Genomic DNA, 20037 nt, shown 5'->3' on the forward strand with positions numbered 1-20037 from the left:
CCTTCCCTTCCCTTCCCTTCCCTTCCCTTCCCTTCCCTTCCCTTCCCTTCCCTTCCCTTCCCTTCCCCTCCCCGTTGTGCCGTAGGGGCTGCCAGGAGCTGCCGTGGCCCTCAGCCGGGACGGCTCAGGTTAGAGATCCCCGCGCCCTATTCAGCTGGTGGGCAACCAGCCTCAGCCCCTGCTCTAAGGACTGGAAGCGCTGGGGCTCGCGTTTCTCCGTTTTGTTCGCTTGTTCGTTTGGGGTTTTCGGGTTTGAGGTTTTTGTTTGCTCCGTTTTGTTTTCGGGTTCTTTTCCCCCCGTACTTCTTGCACTAAACCTTTGCTCGTGTTCTAGTTTGTTCCTGCACTTCCGTGTCTTCCCTGCTTTCCATAATCCGGCTTTTACTAGAGGGTGACTTCTCCAGGGCAGAGACTGCCAGTTCTGGAATGTCTGGGAAAGACTTTGCTCTGTTGTACGAAGTATTAGTAGGAAAGAAAATACTGTTGAAGAGTTCTGTGGGAGGGGAGTGTATTTTTTAGTAGCCTGAGAAGGAGTGTCAGCGAGGGAAGTTTCGTACTTGCTGTTTTGGACTTGAAAGTCTTCCCCGAGTGTGCCATGTCACGTCTGGAAAAAAACCAAAGAAGGTCCAGGTGTATATGTATACAGTGTGTGTCATGGTATTCTCAGATTCTGAGGGTCGGTGTCTAAGAAACCAAAGACCTATTCAGCAACAAGGGCTGTTATTTTCAGGATGAGCGACCATACTGCATCTCTGAAGGGTTTTCTTTGACCCATAGGCTTGTGAGGTGTCATGGAGCTACTGAGCTATTAGAGTGTAGGCACACAAATTCTGTTACCTGCTTCGTGGGGAGAGACTTGAAAGTAACACCACCAAAAATGCTGTTAGAGATTTATTCCCTAGGTAAAATTAAAAAAATATACCTCAAATATGGATTGTTATTTATGTATCTTCTTTAGAGGAGAAGATCAAAAGACAACACTGGTGTCCAGAATCTAAGTTCTTAATCATTTTTTTTGACAAAATTACAAGTTTTATATGGTTAGAAATGCTTTCATAAGTGGGTAAATAAAAATGAGGTTAAGGACAATATAAAGTCTAAAGAGAAGAAGAAGTATAGTTGTGTACTTTTTCCTTTTGTATAATGATCAGTTATTAAAAGGAGCTTAAAAGTGTATTTTTAGGGAAAGGCATTCATTTGTCAATACTAGAAGTCATACTTTAGTTGTAATGAACTGAAAGTGAGTGGTCTGTGTTACACAAGCAGTGACTTGTTCCTGTTTGACCTCAAAAATGTGTCAGATTTAGCATCAGATCAGTTCAGGTTTAAAAGTAATGTAGTTTTATAGAAATCTATATATAATCTGTAAGTCAGTGACAAAAATTAATAGATAATTCTTGACTGAAAAAGGTGACGTGGATGTTCTGACCACTGAATCTTCCAGTAGATTTACTTTTATAAAGTTATTAGTGAAACGTCATTGAACAATTTTTACTTATGCCATAATGCAATAGCAGTGTCTTTGAATAAGGGAACTGAAAAGTTTCACAAGTCAGAAATGTATATGAAAGGGATGATCAGCCAAATCTGTGAAGATTTTTTTATCAAGAATCTCTGTTGGTTTTCAGACTCCTGGGCAGAGTAACTTCTGCATTGTTAACATCATTTCACTTCTCATGAAGACGTTGTCTTTAACTGCCCAAGGCAAATGTCTCTAATAATACTACTTTCTAGGCTTTCCAACTCTGATTTGTAGCTTCAGTCATATTGGAAGGAACAGTTGTAGGTGGTTGCTGATGTCTGAAGTTCTGTTGTAGCAGCCACAAAACTTGGTAACTGAGTCTAGTGGATTTGTTCCCTGCTGATGTGAAGCACAGAATTGACAGCAGTCCCATGTTTTTTGCTGTCTCTGAGAGAGAGCAGCGCACTATTTTCTGGAAAATGCTGAAAGACTGAGAAACTTCTTTTTGAATTGTACTTTACGTGACACCTTTCGAAGGATGAAAGGGTAGTGCTTAAGAAAGCAAAGTACCAAAAATTGCTGGATATGGAAATAAAAAATAAAATTTTCCTCTTTTTCATTGGTTGGTTGTTGGTTTATTTTTTTTCAGCTCCCTATCAATGAAACTTTAAAGCTAAGCATTGTTTGAAGGGATGGAAGAGGGTGGGAATTCAGAGTCTTGAGTAGGAAGTATGAAGTGTTCACTGCATGTACATTTTCTGTTCTTCATAGGTGGCATGAAACATCCTGTTTGTAAGCATATGCATAAGGAATGCTCTTGTCACACCTTGATAAGTTACTTTGGCCTAAACATCGATTGCCTCTTGTAAAAACCTGTAAGTAAAATGAGTGTCATTTGATTTGAGATTGCTTTAATGATTTGCTTTCTGATCACAGCATGATCTGGCTGTAAAAGGAAAAGTGAATATACAAAAGTGAAAAGTTACAATATTTGACAAAGAGTCTAAAAGCTGAGTTGCTTGCTTTTTTTCAGAAATGGCAGCTCAGAAAAGGAAGTCTACGTTAGTAGAACCTTCTGCTAAACGTCCAAAGCTGGACAAGAACAGCAAACCGTCTTTGTCAAAGAAGGAAAAAGAGGTGTCAGATACAAAACATGGCTCAAATAAATCAAAGCCCAATCAGTGTGCAGTGCAGGAGAAAACTGTACTCAAAACCTCTGTCAAACCAAACAGGTCAGTGAAAAAAAAATACATAATTCTACATTATATTAATAGAGTACATTAATGCAGAAACAGTCTAAGCAGAGGGAATCTGAGTTAAAGATGCAGCTAGATACTTAAAGTATACTTATAGTACTTAGTGCTAGAAGGGAGATCAGACTTAAATTGTTATGTATTCTGTCTGCTACATGATTTTTCTCTGGAACCATGAAAGTGCCTTATCTAGCAATCTAGAAAGACCTCCTTCAAAAAAGTTCCTGAAACAAAAATAATTCTAGTATTAGCTAAATATATATGTATGCTTCATTTGAAAGTCACAAGTGTCAATGATTAAAAACTGCTAGAGATGTTACAAAGCATTCATCTGGGGTTCCTAGCTGAGTCTTGACATGCATGAAAAACATTAATTACCACACTTCAGAGTAACTAGGTGGAAGTGAACACCTTTTTGGAATAATTCTGGAGCAAATTCTTCCAAAAATATTAAGAGTATAAGATCTAGTGTTTTAAAAAAGAAAAGGAAGAGGCAGAGGAGGAATGAAAAGTGTCAGATTCTACTTTTTGGATGCTGAAAAAAATACTGTTTGACTCTTTCAGTGATAACAGCAATGAACCTGAAGTAGGAACACGCATGACTACAAGATTGTCAGCACTCAGCTCAAATAATAAAACAATACCTGGCAAAACAGTCCAACAGCAGCAGCCTAAATCTGCAAAAAATAAGGAGGTATGCCAGAAAAAATCTGTGCAAGAAACTCCTAAATCAAAATGCGTAATTGCACCAAATGAAGCAGTAATGAGGAGATCACAGAGACTGCAGCAGTTAACACATGTGCATGTTCCAGCAAGATCCCTGCGCAGCAGAGAAGTTAAAGAAGAAAAAGTTTCTGAAGTTAAGCACAGTAGCCAGGCAAAAAAACAGGCTCGTGGTGTTGCAGCAAAAACACTGAAACCTGCTGGAGGGAAAACGGAACAGAAAAACACAAAGATAAAGCCAAACTATAAAAATGAGGATAAAGATGTAGATACTTCACGTGTAGAAGTGACCAGCTCTCTGAAAGAGAAAAAGTGTAAAGCAGACAATAAAAAGGGTAATTCCAGTAGCTGTCAACACAATCTTCAAGGGTCCTCATCAGGTCCTGAGGAGAATCTTGAGGTACTCAAGAAAGACCAGACGGGCCCCGTATCTCCTAATTCTAGCAACACAAAGAAAACGGAAACCGATTCTCTTAAGCCAAATTCTACAGCATCTAAGGAAAAGCAGCAAACACACCAGAACATAAAACCCAGTACAAAACCAAAAAATAATTCACAGCCATCTGTAAGTGAGACAAATGTGGCTGATCAACCAGAGAGCGATGCAAAATTGAAAAGGGTGAGCATCCTTGAACTTTGTGAAGAAATTGCAGGTGAAATTGAGTCAGATACAGTAGAAGTGAAAAAAGATTCCCCTAATGCAGAGGATAGCAAAGCAGAAGAAAAGCATGATGACACACAGTTACAGCAAAGTGAAATGCTTACTCAGAAAGAACCCAGTCAAAGTACTCAATGCAAACGGTTTTTCCCTAGCAAAAAAGCAATGCCTGTCAAATGCACTCTGAATGGTAGAAATAACTCCTCAAATAAAAACTCCAAATGGACCAAAATTAAATTGCTGAAAGCTAGTAATGTGAAGCAAAGTAACTCAAATTCTCCAAATGTCCCTAAGCTTCCTTTTTTAAAAGATTTCCCTGAAGTTTCAGAGGCAAGTCAAATGGCGGCAGAAGCAGAGCTTTCAAAGGCACAAGGCAAGCTGTCAACAAGACTTTTTGAGAATGAAAGTACAACTTGTGTGCAGGAGAAATCAGATCCATCATCTGAAAGAGCTGAAGCTAAAGAAGTGACATTAGAAACAAAACAGCCCACAAGGAAAGGTGCAGAAAATGGTCTGTTGCCTAACTTGACAAAACATTTATGTGAGCCAAGACTAGATGAGGTAAGGTATTTTAATTATGGTCTACAGTGGGAGGGTGTTCTAAATGTGTTCTATTTTCTGAGAATCCTATGCTCAGAATTGTTTTAACAATTACTTTCTTTTACAGTAACTTAAAATTTTCAAATGTATTAGTGATTTACTGCTGTGTTGTCATAGATGGGTGAAAAATTAATTGATTCCATCCTCCTAGATTCCGTTGTCAACTAAATGTTGATCAGTAAAATTTTGTGCTGGGGCCAAAGGTTGTATGGATTCATATGGGCATTTCTTCATGGCTTCAGCTTCTGTAGCTGTTTTGTTTTGCAAAGGTGTTTTAGGAGAACATTTGTTTGCCTCTCGTTTCCTTATCTGAATGAGTTTCTACTAAAATTTAGGATTTTAAGGGCAACTGTGTTTTATAGAAAATATTTTGCAAGCATATATATATAAAATGAAAAAGATTTTTTTCAAAATTAATACCCCAAATTTCAATATGGACTAGCTAATCAGTTTTATTTTGTCTGCTTAAATTAACATAAAACTGATGCTGTGTTCTGGATGTTAATAGTTCAGTGTGTGCTTTTGTTAATAGTTTAAAGGCACTGAATAATTTGGACATTTTTTTAATTTAATGTTTTCTGTTTTGCTTAGAACTTTAGATTACATTTGGAATCAAGTCCAGAAAGTTCTCCAGTAAAGTGTGTTACAGCTCCTAGACCACCAAAACAATTTAAAAAAGAACCCAGAGAAAGTGAACCTCAAGGTAACTGTCTACTATTGATTTCTCCACTTGGTTTGATCAGTTCTGTGGGAAGGATAAGTCTCCCTTTAAGAGGAATGTTTCAGCTGGTACAGACTTTAAACTTTGGGAGTTGGAATTGTTGACTCGGGGGTTTTGTATTGCTTTGTATCGCACCCAGGGCCACTTGAGTAGCACGGAAATTTATTTTTTTTCTCTGGGCTGTGGAGTGTGAAAGAGGGGAAACCCAACCAAACTTTTTCCTTTTCCATGTAGTAAAGCAGTAAAATTTCCATGTTTCAGTTGGCTTCTCCTCTTGGCTTGGTTTTGGTTAATTTTTTGCCCTTTTTCCTTTGAATAAGTATCTGCATTTCCTTCATCTAAATTTTTCTACTTGATCTTAAGCAAATTACTGAGTAATGACTCTCCTGTTTTTATTACATAGTCTTCATTTATCAGCATGTGAATGTCAAAAGCTTATGATGAATGTGATGTGAATATTTTGACTAGGAAATACTGTTAGTGGATCACTAACTTGTCTCTTCATTAATTTTATTTTTTTCCTGTTTTTAGTGGTGAGGGGTTTGTTCTGGGGTTTTCATGTATTTTTTTAATCTGAGTCTTAGTTCAAGCGCACTGTTTTATTATTTAGCTTTACTAAATAGTTGGAGTTCTTTTCCTACCATTGTAGGATACTTTTGAAGGGTAAATTCTCTTAATTTCCATTACAGAATTGAAAAAAAAAAAAATTCTTTCTTTTGCTGGTTTTTACTGTTTCTTTTCTTGAAGTGTTGTAGAACATGCCTCAGATAGGGGCATACTGTACATTTATGATTCTAATAAAATACAGTTACTTATATGTGTGTCAGCATATAAGTAATATAAAAATAAATATAAAATATATTTAAACTCCTATGTAGTTTACTGCTGGCCTTGTTTAGTTTCTGGCAAACTGTTCTGCAGAACTGCTGTCAAAATGTTGGAGAAAAAGAAAAATTTTTTAAGTATACTTGGAGAAATATGTGAATACTGCCTCAAACTTGAATATTTTTTTTATTGGCCATGAACAGATTACAAAATTGTTTTAAATATGTTTTTTGAAAATCACTGTTTCTGTAACTCAAAGTTCCTTTGCAACTAAAAACTTCATAATGAAGTTATATCTTTGATTAATTGTAGATTTGGCTCCCTCACAGTTGATGCAAACTTCACTTACAAGTCAAACTTCTTCATCTGAGAACAGGTATAGTATTACTTAAATTATGAAACTACAGTAATACTGCATAGAAAGAGTTATGAGAGAATTTATTATAAACCAGTTATCTCCCAGCCTCAGTTTTCAGTTTCAAGTAAGTGACTTGTCCTCTGTAAAAACAGACTTTCATTTTGTCCCATTGTTAAGGGATGTTTCTGCTTTGCTAAGAAAATAATTAAGATATTTGTAACTGCATATTATTTCAAAAAGTATTATTTAAGAGTTGGAAAAACATTTATACTGGTCTCTTCCTCAAATCAGATGAGAACTAGAGAGTAGGGGAAGGATTTGCCACATGATTTTCATGTACTGAATTATTTCACTTACATCTGGTGGAGTTTTTTTTTCCTCCTTGTACTACGGGAATCTTGTACATGTGAATTTTTTTTAGGTGGGGAGGAGGGGATTTAATTTGGAATTTTGTGATTGCTGTGAAATGAAGGTGTCAGCAGCCATATTAGAAAGAAAGAGTTCTTAGTACTAAGTTTGTCTTACAGTTCAAGTTTGCATTTTAGCTTTGATCACGTGGACTGTTAAATTTTTTGAGCAGTTCTGACATAAGCTATGGTTTTAGACAGTTACAAGCTAAAGACAAAAATTTCTTTGTACCTTAATACCTTGAGCAGCAGCAGTGGACAGTGTGCTGTTACTGTTTTCTGTATTCATAATGAGGACAAGAAGAAATGTTTCAGGTAATTTTCAGTACATCTCTCTGAGGCCAGATTAACAATTCTCATTAACCAACCTTTTTGTACATGTTGAAAAATTCTATTGCTATGTAACTTTGCAGAAGATAGGTAAGGTAGATGCAATCTAGTTAAATGAGTGGTTTAAAATGTACTGATAAGCATTGCAGTAACTTTGATTTATTGTATTTTTATTCTCAACTGCCAAACAGGTTTATGGTATCTACTTAAATTTATTACCTGAACAAGCTCATATTGCTTGACTATTATCTGGATATATATTTTAATTCTGAGAATTCTTTAATTTAGTTCTTCAATTTAATTCTTTCTTACCCTGCTTTCTATGTGATATCCAAGAATTCAGTCATTCTTTCTGTGATACTCCTGCCATAACATAGAATATCTGTTATCTGTGTGCATATCTACAGTGTGTCTCTCTTTAGAGCTATGTAGGAAAAGACTGCAGCAGGAAAAGGCAAACCTCAAAGTAGCTACATAAGGCAAATTTTAGGGCACATGAAGGGAATAAAAAAAATACCCCTGATTTAGCACAAAAATGCTAAAAATGCCTGGTGAGAGTTAATTTTTTTAAAAGCTCACTGGATTAACCTGCTGCCTGTGCTACGGGAGGTGCCACAATTAAGTTTGATCAGAAACAGGACAATGTGTTAATACCTAGTTGAAGTACATACATTTTTGTGTGTGTTTTGCTTTGGCAATCTCCACAAGTTTTATCCAAAACTGGAGTGAATGTCATTTTTTTTCCCCTGAATATAGGAGCAAGTTCATAGAGTGATTTTGGTGATAGTTTATTATATTGTATTTTCCAGTGTTTCTTTCAGCTGTGACAAAGGGAGGTTTAAACTGAGTAAGATTGCAGTGATACTGCTGCATTTATTCCTTGGGTCTTCCTTCCTTCACTGCCACATGTTAGAAGAGAATACATTTTAATTGTAGAGATTTGACATCTGACTTAGATTTGTGATAATATATTTACATGGTGTGCTTTGGCAGCCTGATGTATGATACCTTAATCTTACTTTGGAAGTACATAGCATTAGGCACCATCAGTCGTGCTCTGAAAGTGCCTCTTATAAATGCTGGTGTTAATGGTTGAGACTAGCTCATCCACTTGATCATTTTTTCTTTCCATAAACGTAAAAAAATCTTGTAATTAGGCTAGTTACAAACCGTTTTTTTGATTAATTCTTTCATTTCCTTATTTTTCCAGTTGTATTTGCATGTTAAAATCTACTGGACTGGGTTTTATGTAATTGATTTGGATTTGCATATTGGTAAAGTTTGTACTAATCACAATGTTTTGAGTATTTGGGATGACGTGTATAAGCAGTTCCATTTTTAACATGAAATATATTTGTATTTCAAGGGCTCCATTGTCAAATCCTTCATTAGCATCAAAATGCAGTAACTTGCCATCATCTGAAGAACATATTCAGAAGCTAAAAGAAGCAGGAAAAGATGGTGATAAGCAGCTGATCACAGTAAGTAATACCATTTTAGTAAGGCTTATAGCTTCTTGAAGAAATTCTCTGCATTTGCAGTGCTGTGTTTTAACGAACTTGTCTAAAAATTACTTATGCACACTACTTAGCACCATTGTAAATGACTTGTAAAAGCAGAACCTGTACTAGGTTGCCATTCAGTGTTGATGGGAAAATGGTGTCAGCAAGCCTTACTTTTTAATGTTTCTTTTTAAAATAAATTTCTGCAATTTTTAAATAGAATGGTTATTCTTTGGAAATAGGGAGAATGGATGTGCCTTTACTTACGTGTAAATTCTCAATTTCTTAAAATTTTAGAATTACAGAGGGAGGTGCATTTGGTAGATTGTGCAGAATTAAAATCAACAGATTTGTTCCTTTGTCATTAAAGTGTCCATTGTTCTGAGACCAGCTGAAAGATCTCCCAGTGCATGCACTTACTTTTTACCATAATATTTAAGCAGCAGTACCAGTTGGGTTATTTATTCTTACCCTTTTGGCTATTAGCTACAAAATACAGGTAACAAGAAAATGCACAATGAGAAGGGAGTGACACAGTTGTTTTGTTGTCTTGTAGAATCACACAGCTTGATCGTGAGACAGTTGGAATTTTTGGTTGCGTTTTGTTTGTGTTTTCAATAATGGCACATGTCAGATAATCCTTGAGAAATGAAAGGCTAGAGATGGAGAGGAACCCAGGCCATTAGGAAGGAAGGAGTTTTCTTATGAAATTATATCTCTAGCATAGAAAATTGGAGGTGTTACTAAGTTGTTATTTTTTTCCTGTAATACATGGATTATAAATTTGAAAATATTAACTGAAATGGAACCAAATGAGTTCTGAACACTCTCTTACACCATACTGAAATATTTTAAAATCAGAGCTTCTAAGAACTAAAGTGATAAATATATCCTCCAGTTGTCTGAAGTTATACAAATCTAGGCCTGTGAATGCCCAGCCACAGCTGAACTGTGTCTAGCATTTAAGAAGTATTTCAGTTACTGCCTATTTGAAATCCATTTTACCAACAGAATTAAAATGAATGATTAAATATCTTAACTATATTAAAAGGACTATACAAAAATCCCTTTTCATTTCTGTGAAGCTAACTTAATTTTTACTCATACAGTAACAGAACTTTGCTGAAAAGTTGCTAGGATCTTTGACAAGAAGAAATACTTCCTGCTTGGCTACTGAAGAGGGCTTGTGTAGCTCTCTGCAGTGTTTATTATACAAACAGATTTTTTGCAAGTTACTGATTATGCTGGTAGTATTCTTGTATTCAGCTAGAATTAGGAGAGTGATCTTTTCTTCAGGTATACAACAATAAAAGTTTTTTTACCAAGCAAAATTTTAAAGAAAGGTTCATTGATGAAGAACAGAGGGAAAATGAGGAAGAATGAGAGAATCTTAGTTTGTTGTTTTCTGTGGGTATTTCTGGAAAATGCAAGTGGATATTTAATTTCTAAATGTGAAAGTAACAGCTTCACAATGTCTTGTATATTTCAGCACTTTGTACAAATCTAATTCACTCTGATTTCATTGAGTCCAGAGTAGGCTTTTTATTATGTGGAAAGGGCATTTTAATAATGCATATACTTCAGTTTACCAAGACAACATTTTAGATAGGGTATAGGTCTGTTACTGTTTTACTTTGGGTAAGACTGCTCTTTTGTCAAAACATGTAGAAGAACCCAAATACTAGTTAAGCTGCTTTGTAAAATACTGTCCTTGACCTTGGTTACAGTGGAGATGAGACATAGTTATATTTAGAATAGTTTGTGCCAACTTCTAGAGGTGAAAGGTGGCTAAATTGACTTCTAAATTACTAGGCTTTTCTCCTGCAAATACTCAAAAGATTTGAGCTTAAATGCATATAGTAAAATAAGGTACCTTTTGTAATTAATAGTTTTACTTGTAAAACCACGGTGAGTTTTTAAAAGGTGGATGGGTGGGCTTATTTTTCTATTATTAGTAGTAATTATTTTCAAAGGAGTTTATATAGTTTCATAATGATCCTGTGAGAACAGAGAAATTAGTAATATGGTTTAAAAACTGCTGAGGTTGAAATTTCTCCTGTGTGGAGAGCAGTCTCACTACACAAGGTCAAACCACTTAAATTAGCATTTATAGTATCTAAAAAATTACAGTTAATAGCTGGAAATAATTTTTATTTCAAGTTTCTGACATGTTGTATTAAGAAAAGCAGTTGCATTATTCTTTACCTTAAGTGAAGTTGGGAAGTCATGCTTTTATTCTTAGCAAGAGACATTTAATTAGTGTTTTGTTACACTTTTTAAAAAAAAAACTAAATTCCTGAAAGATGCAATTTTGGGCTCTCCAGTGTGAGATCTGATTCTTCTGGAGATGTGTCAAGCCAGTCCATCTTAATGTAATGTATGTACAAAATCCTTCTTTCATTTTACAACCAAAGATGAAAAAGTAACTATTTATTTGACTAGTCACATAATGCAAAGTCTTTATTTTGCTGCTTGTTTGCTACTGAGTTTTCCTAGTCTTTTATATGTAAGTTTGACACTTTTAGATTTTTTTGTGGTATTTGAAGCTGAGAGTCTGGAATGTTACAGTATTGTCTATGTATTCTAACGTTTTTGGTCCCTGAGCTGTATTTAGAGAGGTGTTTTGGTAAAACTGGGCTTTGTTTTTCACAATATGCTTTGGGTTTTTTATATTAAATCCTTAAAGATGTATCTTGGCTTCCTTCTCCCATATGATTACTATAATTAGATTCATTTTCTTTTTCTCTTAAATAGTATAATCTTTAACAAGCTTTAAGGCATTTGACTAACTGAAGTAAAATAACACAAATTCTGTTTGTAGAAGAAATACTTAGTAGCTGCATTTGCACTGTTCTCTTTCCTGGTACACATCATACTGTTATCTGGGCAGGTTTTAAACATAAAATTATCTTCATTTTGTAGAAGTGCACTGAAGTCAAACGATGGCTTGTTTCTGTTCGGATTTGCTTGCTGTCACATATCTTAAAAAGCAAGTCTCTTCAGAGTGTAGAACTTCAGCTGAGGACAGCAAAGCATCTAATGCTCCAAGACACTTCATGAAATAAACAGTGCCAGAAAACAGTGATGATTGAAGTGATATGCAAAGACTTAGGTTCAGACTTGAGAGAGTAGTCTTTCTTTTTCAGGGCAAAGAAATTAATATCGAGGCTAAAAATTATTACATTCCAATCTGTGACTTGGCATTTGGTGGAATAGTCAGTTCTGAATATTTGTGAACTGCCCCCTCTTAACACTTCATTTACATGTTCAATTGGTAGGCTGTCAGGTTACATGGAGCTCCATAGGAAGCTTTATAAAATAATGCACTAAAATTGTTACTTACTTTTCAATTGCTTGGATGTGATTTGCAAATAAGAGAACTTGAATATGAAATAATCTGTTTCTTTTAAATTCTGAAATGGAAAGAAAGACAAATGCACAAATCATGTGTTTTCAGTTTTCATCAAATGAGAGATGGTGTACAACCAAGACAAGGAAAGTCAGTTGTTTCTGTCTTGTAAAAATTTCTGCTTGCCTGTCAGATCTAGGAAAAAATTTCGACCATAGAAATAAGAATTGATAAAAGCATTAATGCTACAAAGAAATCTTCTAAATAATTAGCTGTGAAGGACAAGGATACTTATTCCATTTTGAGGTTTGTTCCTTTGAATTGACTAGTATTTTGAAAATAAGTCCTCAGATTTAGGAAAGTAAAAAAAAATGAATGAACAGTGAAAACAAATCACTAAAGTGATAGAAGGATAGTTTTGAGTTATGGAGACTTGTTTGCCTTTCTAGAGCTCTGAGTTAATGCTTGGATGCCAGCAAGTGTGATTAAATGTAGGTGATCATTAAAAGTATCAGCAAGTGTGTAGATCAGGTTTGCTTGATGGAAGGTGCTTTTGATTCTGTGGTTTGAGTTGGTGCTATGTGTGGATGTGACGTGCATGCTAATCCGGTTTACACATTTGGATATCATGCTTGAATTTTTCCTTACATATATTTTGATTAAAATTGAACAGTTTCCTGCTTGACTGAAATAGGTTATATGTGAAATAAATATTTTTCTTTAAGATGAAAACACAGCCCTTAGTGGACATAATAAGTGTAAGAGTAATTTCTTATGAGAAGAATTTCTGAAGAAACTTGGATAGCAATCATTTAAAGTTGCTGTTTTCTTCCTTAAACTTGTATAATCTGGTTAGGCAATTTCTCTGAAGATTCAGAGAATGCCTTTTAGGCAATCTTTCATTGTTCTCATTAGTTAAGTACTGCCTCTCTCCTGTCCGGTGAGGCCAGTGAAAATGAGACAGTAACTACTTCGTAAGCATAAGGGAGGATTTTGGTAGTTGAGAGGAGTTATTTTTCCTTCCACACAAACGGTGCCCTTTGGGATAGCTCTGTTCTTACAGTGATGGTATTCTTTCTTATTATCAGTTCTTCCCATTTCTTCTCCTCTGCAGCAACCCAGCTTTGTCTTGCAAATTCAGGTGGGCTTGTCTTGGTGTCCTTTGTCCTGGAGGGAGGTGAGAATGTTTTGTTATATTAGCTGGGAGCTGGTACAGGAATTCAGGCACGAAGGCCACTAACACAGTGTGCTGTAGGTTAACCCTGGCAGGCAGCTAAGCACCATGCAGCTGCTCCCTCATTGTCCCCAAGAAGCTTGGGAGAGAACAGCTTCTCAGGTAAACCAAAAGCTGTGCGTGCAAGCAGAGCAAAATAAGGAATTCATTCACTGTTCTTCATCGGCTTGCAGATGTTCAGCCTTCTCTGGGAAAAAAGGACTTCATCATGTGTAACAATTGGGAAGACAAATGCCCTTAACTCCAAACATCCTCCCCTTCCTCCCTCTTTTCCCAGCTCTTACTGCTTAGCAGAATGCCATATGGCATGGGATACCTCTCTGGTCAGGTGGGATCTTCTGGTCCTGGCTCTGTCACTTCCCAGCTTCTTGTCACCTCCCATCCTCCTCACTGGCATGCAGCGTGAGAAACAGAAAAGGCCTTGAATGCTGTGTAAGCACTGTGCAGCAATGGCTAAAACATCCCTGTGTTATCAGCCCTGTTTTGGGCACAGATCTAATACACAGCGCCATACCAGCTGCTGTGAAGGAAATTAACCTTATCCAGTCCAAAACCTGTGCTTATGAGAGCAATTTCTGTAATATTCCTGCTTAATACTTTTACATGAGTTCAGGATGGGATTGCCTGTCCATCGTAAATATTGTGCAGATTTTCTTACTTTGTATTGCTTTTCATATTGCTTTAGCCAATGACCTATTATTTATTATAATAAAAGATATAATTTCATGATGGATAATGACCCACCATTTTAATTTTCAAATATGTTAAGTAAAATTAGATACATCGAGACTTTGAAAATTTCAAGTTGATTTATATCTTTTTGTTAAAATAGCTTTTCGGGAAGGTGGGCACTGGTGATGGGTTGGGTTTTTTGTTCTTTCTTGTTTGGTTGGGGTTTTTTTGTTCAAAATGAAGACTAGATTTTATTCTGAGTTGGGACATGTCTTCTGATCCTCCTGATCAGCAACAAGATCTATCCGTCAGTTTCAGTCTTGAATGCATCTTTCACTGAAATAGCATTCTTTGACCTTTTAATTTTCTGGGGAGTGCCCCAAAATCTTTATGTTGTTTCTTTCTGTACTTCTTATATTTCCTTTCCAGCCTGCACATTTCTCTGGCTTGGATTTATTCTTTGTTCTGAGAAAATGATAGAGGAAAAGAGGAAAAAGCAATTTTCCTCTAACTAAGCTAGGTAATCAAGAAGGAGGTGACCTAATCTGTGACTGAAGAGAGAGAAAAGAAACGAAGGAAAAAAAAAAAAACAACAAACCCCTTTTCATCTCCTACAGAGGCACCAAATGCCTTTTTTGCTTGCAGGGTTCCTTATTGCACATATGGAGGATCAGCAGACATGCACCTTCTCAAAGAAGATATTGGTAAGACTTTTCTTTCTGTCTAACACAGAATTGAGAAACTCTTATGAAGTTAAGGCAGTATTGTCCCAATGTTAAATTACAGTTAGCCTTGAAATAGTGGATATTCTCTACTTCAGGATTGCCTGAGATGATGGGATGCTTAATTGCCATCTACGTGTGCAAACTTGCTTAGGAAATAAAAGCATTTTTTTCTCTTTATTGTTAAGGTTTAGAAAACTGAGATGTAAACAGAGTAACAACATTTTTCCTGCCTGAAACCCCACATTTTCCTGAATATAGTTCCTCTGAAAAATGTTAAGTTTTAAGAGTCAAACTTCTTGAATCTTTTTCTAGTTGTGGCAAGTCAGCATTTTATTTTTCAGTATCTGATGCTTGCTGAGAAGATTTCCACTTCAAATCCCAGTTACATTTACTCTCATACATAGTACAGAAGGTGTTCCTAGGTTGTTGTGGTTTGGGGGTATTTTTTATTTCTGGTTTTGTTTGGATTTTTGGTTTGAGTTTGTTTTGGTTTGGTTTTTTTTTTGGTAGTTGTTTCATTTTGTTGTTTGATTGGTCGTTGTTGATCTCCTCCCATTAGGAAGGCCTGGCAAGCTTTAGTGCACTATTATGATTTGGGAGCACTTTCTTCCTCTGGATGCCTGCCCTTTCCACTCCTGCTTATGCAATGACATCACTTTAAAAATAGTCAGATGCTGTAGATGTTTTGTTGAAGTACAAACATGTATTCATCATAATTCCTGACTTTATTTTGCATGTCTTTTTTTGTTGTTGCAGTCTGTGTTGGATTTTAAAGCTCCTGCATTTAATTTTTGCCTGAAGCATTTTATCCTGTGCTGTGTCTTTGAAATAGTACTTTGGTTATACAAAAATCTTCTTCCTTGTTTTCAGAAGACTGTAAAATATTTCCTAAAGGCTATAGTCCATGTTTATCAGGGCTACAGAGTTCAAAAGATTGCTTTAGATACTACAATGTGCTTTTTTTGATAATTCATGAAACAGGGATTTCATATTAACCTCTGTGGGTAGCCCATTGATACAACTGAATATGTGTAGAGTAGCAATATCAATGAAATCCTTAAAAAGCAAAATCCAAACAAAAAATCTCCCCCCAAAACTCAGACATTGATACCAGCAACATCTAAGAAATGCTGACTGTAAAATGCAATATGGCAGTACTATTCCAGGGAACTAATCTGTTCTCAGAAACTTGCAAAACAGCATTTGTATTTACAAGATAAGATGGGAGCCGGACAACTTTGAGGATATCCTTTCCTTGTGTTTTCTGATGACTTCCTGCATAAGTAGCATTTTTTTGACTTGAGTTTTTTGATAGTAAGCTTACAGGTTAGTTTAATAGTCTTGATGATTTGAATAGAAATTGTAATGAGACTTAATGCAGTACCAATACTTAAGACTGGCTTTATGTAGCTGATTTTATAATTTAAGTAGTTGGGGTTTTTGTTGACGTATATTCCAAGCATCAAAGTACATTTCCTTTTCACTTACTCTGCTCTAGGTACAAGGGGGTATGTTCTCCATCTTCAAGACAGGATTATTAAGTCGGTTCAGTTGGTTCATCTTTAGATAGTCGGCTGCACTGCTTTTTTTATCTTTCGTGTATTAACCCTTGAAATGCAGTGTCTTCTGGTGGCTAGAATGGGTACTTTGTTTTGCTGCTTTAAAGGAAATCTGCAGGTGAAATAAAATGTGTTTGGTTCGATTTTTGGACTTTTAGAAAGCTCATCTTATTCTGACTTTACAAATCCAACCTCGGTTCATCTTTCCCTTTCCATTCAGAAACATAGTGTACTCCTGTTTCTCCTTCTGCACACGGTAGGGATCAGTGCACTGATGTATCATTAAAGCAATGACTTCCCAGATTCTGCTTCTTCCTTTCAGCCTGTGCTCCTAAGGAGACATTCAACTCTGAATTTGTCTGGCCTGTTGTGCCTTTAGTCTCTTGGGAAGAAACTGATATCTACACCTTAGATGGCACTAATGTCTCTTTGAAAAAAATTGCTGTTGTGTGGAGAATTGAACTGTTGTTTAGCTCATAGACATGTCTTTGAAGATGGAAGGAATAGGAAATGTTTCGTAAACACTTCTGTGTTGCAAAATGCTTTCTTCTGTAAAATAGGCTTTTTTTACTATGGCTATTTTCAGCTCTTAGAAAACAATATTAAGTTCATGTGATCTGTTTTCTTGCAAATTTTGCACACAGATCAATTTAATATTAAAAAACACCCTCAAATCCTTTTTTGCTTATTATACTGGTTTAGAGTATAGAGTAAGTTCCTGTTTCTCTATTGCTTGTGATGTATGTTAAAATAAATTAAAAGTGACATTTATTGCTGCTTACATAAGCTCAATTTCCAAATGTAGTTAAAGAGGAAAAAAAAAAAAGTAGTTGAGCATTAAGCTGTAACTTAAACATGCCTTTTTGGCTAGAGATTGTATTCTAACTGGTATTCTTCTGCTCTTTGCAAAAGGCAGCCCCAGCACCTGATACTTCACTATTTATTAGGCACTGACTACAAAATCTGAGTGTGTTTCCAGATTAATAATTTTTAAAGAATAAACATAAAAGCAGTAGGTACTGAGTAGTGCCCTCACTTTGGTAATGGTTGCATACAGAGTAGCAGGAGAACCTAGAAGTCATGAATGGTATGATTTTCCATTTGCAATGTAGTTGCTATACAGTGTGTCAAAAATTGCCTTGAAATACTCAATTCTTGTTGAACACCAAAGAAGAGAGCGATCAGCTGTTGCAGACGTATTGCTGATCTTAATGATTATTTCCATAGCTTCATTTTTTTTGATATACTTAGAGACTTCTAAGAAAATGGCTCACCTGTGGCATTCCTCAAAGCAACTCACAAAGACAGGCCGCAGCAAAAGTGTAGGGAAAACGAAGTAGTGACGGGCTGGATATGGGAATTTTCTTGGTGGAAGATTTCTGCAGATAGGAGAAATGAAGGAAGAATTCTTTGTTCTTTGTATGTCATAGAATAAAAGTAATTTGTTCAATAGTAATGGGGGGGTAGAGCAAGTATTTTTAGGTAGAGTTTTCCTTGTGATTGATGCCTGTGCCTTTTAAGAGCATATGGGTTTTCAAAAGATGAAATTCTAAATTCTGTGCTTGTTGTTTCTCCTGTTTCACCCCATTTTAGCCTTTGTGTTGAGTTTCCAGAAGATACATTATTAGGAGGAATATCTGATTCAATGGAAGTTCTGTTTAACTGTATTTTCTGTGCAAGGAACTCAAATTCCTGCTTTGTGGGTTATTTGTTGGTTTGGTTTTGTTGTTTTTTTTATAGGATGGAGGACAGAAGAGATTTGGTGCTATTTCCTGTAATATTTGTGGAATGCTTTACACTGTGTCAAATCCAGAGGATGAAACCCAGCATCTGTTATTCCACAACCAGTTCATAAGTGCTGTTAAATATGTGGTAAGAAAACCTTCTGTTTTGAAAGACATAAACGGTATCTTTCATTTGCTTTGTACTATTACAATTCATATTACATTAAGCTGTGTTTCAACAAATTGTTATCACAGTAGGCTAAATATCCACATTAAATATCCACGTTTATCCAGTAGTGGATAAATCATCCACTTTGGGAAATAAATGTTTTTAAGAGCCATGGTAGACAGGTTATAAGTTATGTATAAAAATAGTACAATAATGGTGCTTCATTGCCATACCTGATCTTGAGGAGGTGTGAGGGTAGTGATAGGAAAACAAAGGATTGTCACTCTTCTGAAAGTACTAAATACAGGTTTCTCTACAATTGGTGTTCACAGCAGCAGTTGACTTAATAGTCAGATGAAGGGCTGACTGTCCTCTTTTTCTAAGTGTGTGATCTTACAAACTACTTTTCCATTAATTATGTAAAATTTGAGGAGAGACTGCCTAGGAATTCAACTGATACAGCTTCATAGTGTATTGGACCTATATATACTGAATTTATAATGAGAATGTGATCTCTAAAATATATATTATTTGAAAATTTCATTATATATGCTGTCTCTGAGTATCTCATAAATCTCAGATTTGAAAAATTCTGTATAATTTCAAATATATTGTAAAATCAGCTACTTCACACTAGCTGATATTACAAGACATAGGAAATACCTTTTCACATGTCTGAAATCCAGAATAGAATCCACAAAGTATTTTTATCATACATGTTACCTTCAGTACTCTACACTCGAGTAGATAAGACCTCCAGGATAACTGAACTGAGGCCGCCTATTTGTTTCATGTAGGCACCAAATGGCTGTTGGGCTACTCTTAAATCTCAAGCTCACTTTTATCCCAGTGTTTGCAAATATAAATATATAACTTGATACCTAAAGTGCTTGAAAGTCTCTGGTGAATAGTTCTGGTGTTTATTCTGTCCTTGGTTAGTTTTTGCCAAATAATCTGGACATCTTGAAAGATCTCTTCTGATACACGTAAGCTACGTTGTAGGGTGGCACTGGGAAGAAAGTGTGATGGAACTCAGTTGTAATGGCATCATAAACACATTTCCCCATTTTATTCCTGTTTGTCCTCCCTCTCCCCACCCAAGTACTTTCAGATCTTGAATGTTACCAAAGATGTAAACATAATTCACAGAAGATGATGTTTAGTTCTTTTGGACAGAAGCTCTTTGGCACATGAGTTCAGTAGCTACTTAAAGCTGTACATGTTCGTGTAGGTAAGAAGCTGTACTGAAGTTTTGAATGTTCTGGAAGTTGAAAGAGCTGAAATCTCACACTTGTGTGTATGTCTACAGTAGCAACATAATTAAGAAAGTGAATATGAGCAGACTGCCTTAAACCAGTCATAAATAATTTCATACAGACTTAGGTATGTTTTTAACTTGAAAAAGCTTTCCCTATTGTTTTCTCAGTTGCTAGCCATCTTCTTAAAACTTCCAACAATATGTACTCAAGCAAATTATTTGTATTGTCAGTTCAGTGAGTAAAGAGTTTTCTCTCTGTAACCTTTTGAGGCTTTAGTTGTGTTTTGTGACATTGTAGATGACTGTAGAGCCATGGAGCCATGATTTAGATAGTTATTCTGCAGTGAAAAATGTAGAGTAAGACATGAAAGAAGAACTCTTATGCGTCTTCATATTCCCCTTTGATTTTTATTTTTTTTTCCCCCCCTTAGCAATCTTAACACTTTACTGCGTGGATGAGTAACTTTCGCTATTCTAAATAGATGAGTTTTTACCACTAGTCATTTGA

General features: G+C 35.8%; 1 protein-coding gene across 5 annotated transcripts in view; it reads left to right on the forward strand.

Moving 5' to 3' along the window:
* Positions 1 to 2233: 2233 nt before the first annotated feature.
* The window catches only part of ESCO1 (establishment of sister chromatid cohesion N-acetyltransferase 1), a 30492-nt gene continuing 12688 nt past the window's right edge, over positions 2234 to 20037 (forward strand). For 4 of the 5 annotated variants that reach the window (XR_015287339.1, XR_015287335.1, XM_023930395.2 and 1 more), the window contains exons 1-7: positions 2234 to 2337; positions 2496 to 2694; positions 3280 to 4657; positions 5288 to 5399; positions 6555 to 6618; positions 8704 to 8818; positions 18119 to 18250. Coding sequence is in view for 3 of the 5 variants with exons in the window: in XM_023930395.2 (XP_023786163.2) it covers positions 2498 to 2694; positions 3280 to 4657; positions 5288 to 5399; positions 6555 to 6618; positions 8704 to 8818; positions 18119 to 18250 (1998 nt within the window). In the remaining 2 variants the exon portion in view is untranslated. The remainder of the gene's footprint in view (positions 2338 to 2495; positions 2695 to 3279; positions 4658 to 5287; positions 5400 to 6554; positions 6619 to 8703; positions 8819 to 18118; positions 18251 to 20037) is intronic. The other variant, XM_086890760.1, reaches the window with a different exon arrangement.

Source organism: Cyanistes caeruleus, chromosome 1 (assembly GCF_971803275.1).
Source record: "Cyanistes caeruleus chromosome 1, bCyaCae1.hap1.1, whole genome shotgun sequence".
Lineage (NCBI taxonomy): Eukaryota > Metazoa > Chordata > Aves > Passeriformes > Paridae > Cyanistes > Cyanistes caeruleus.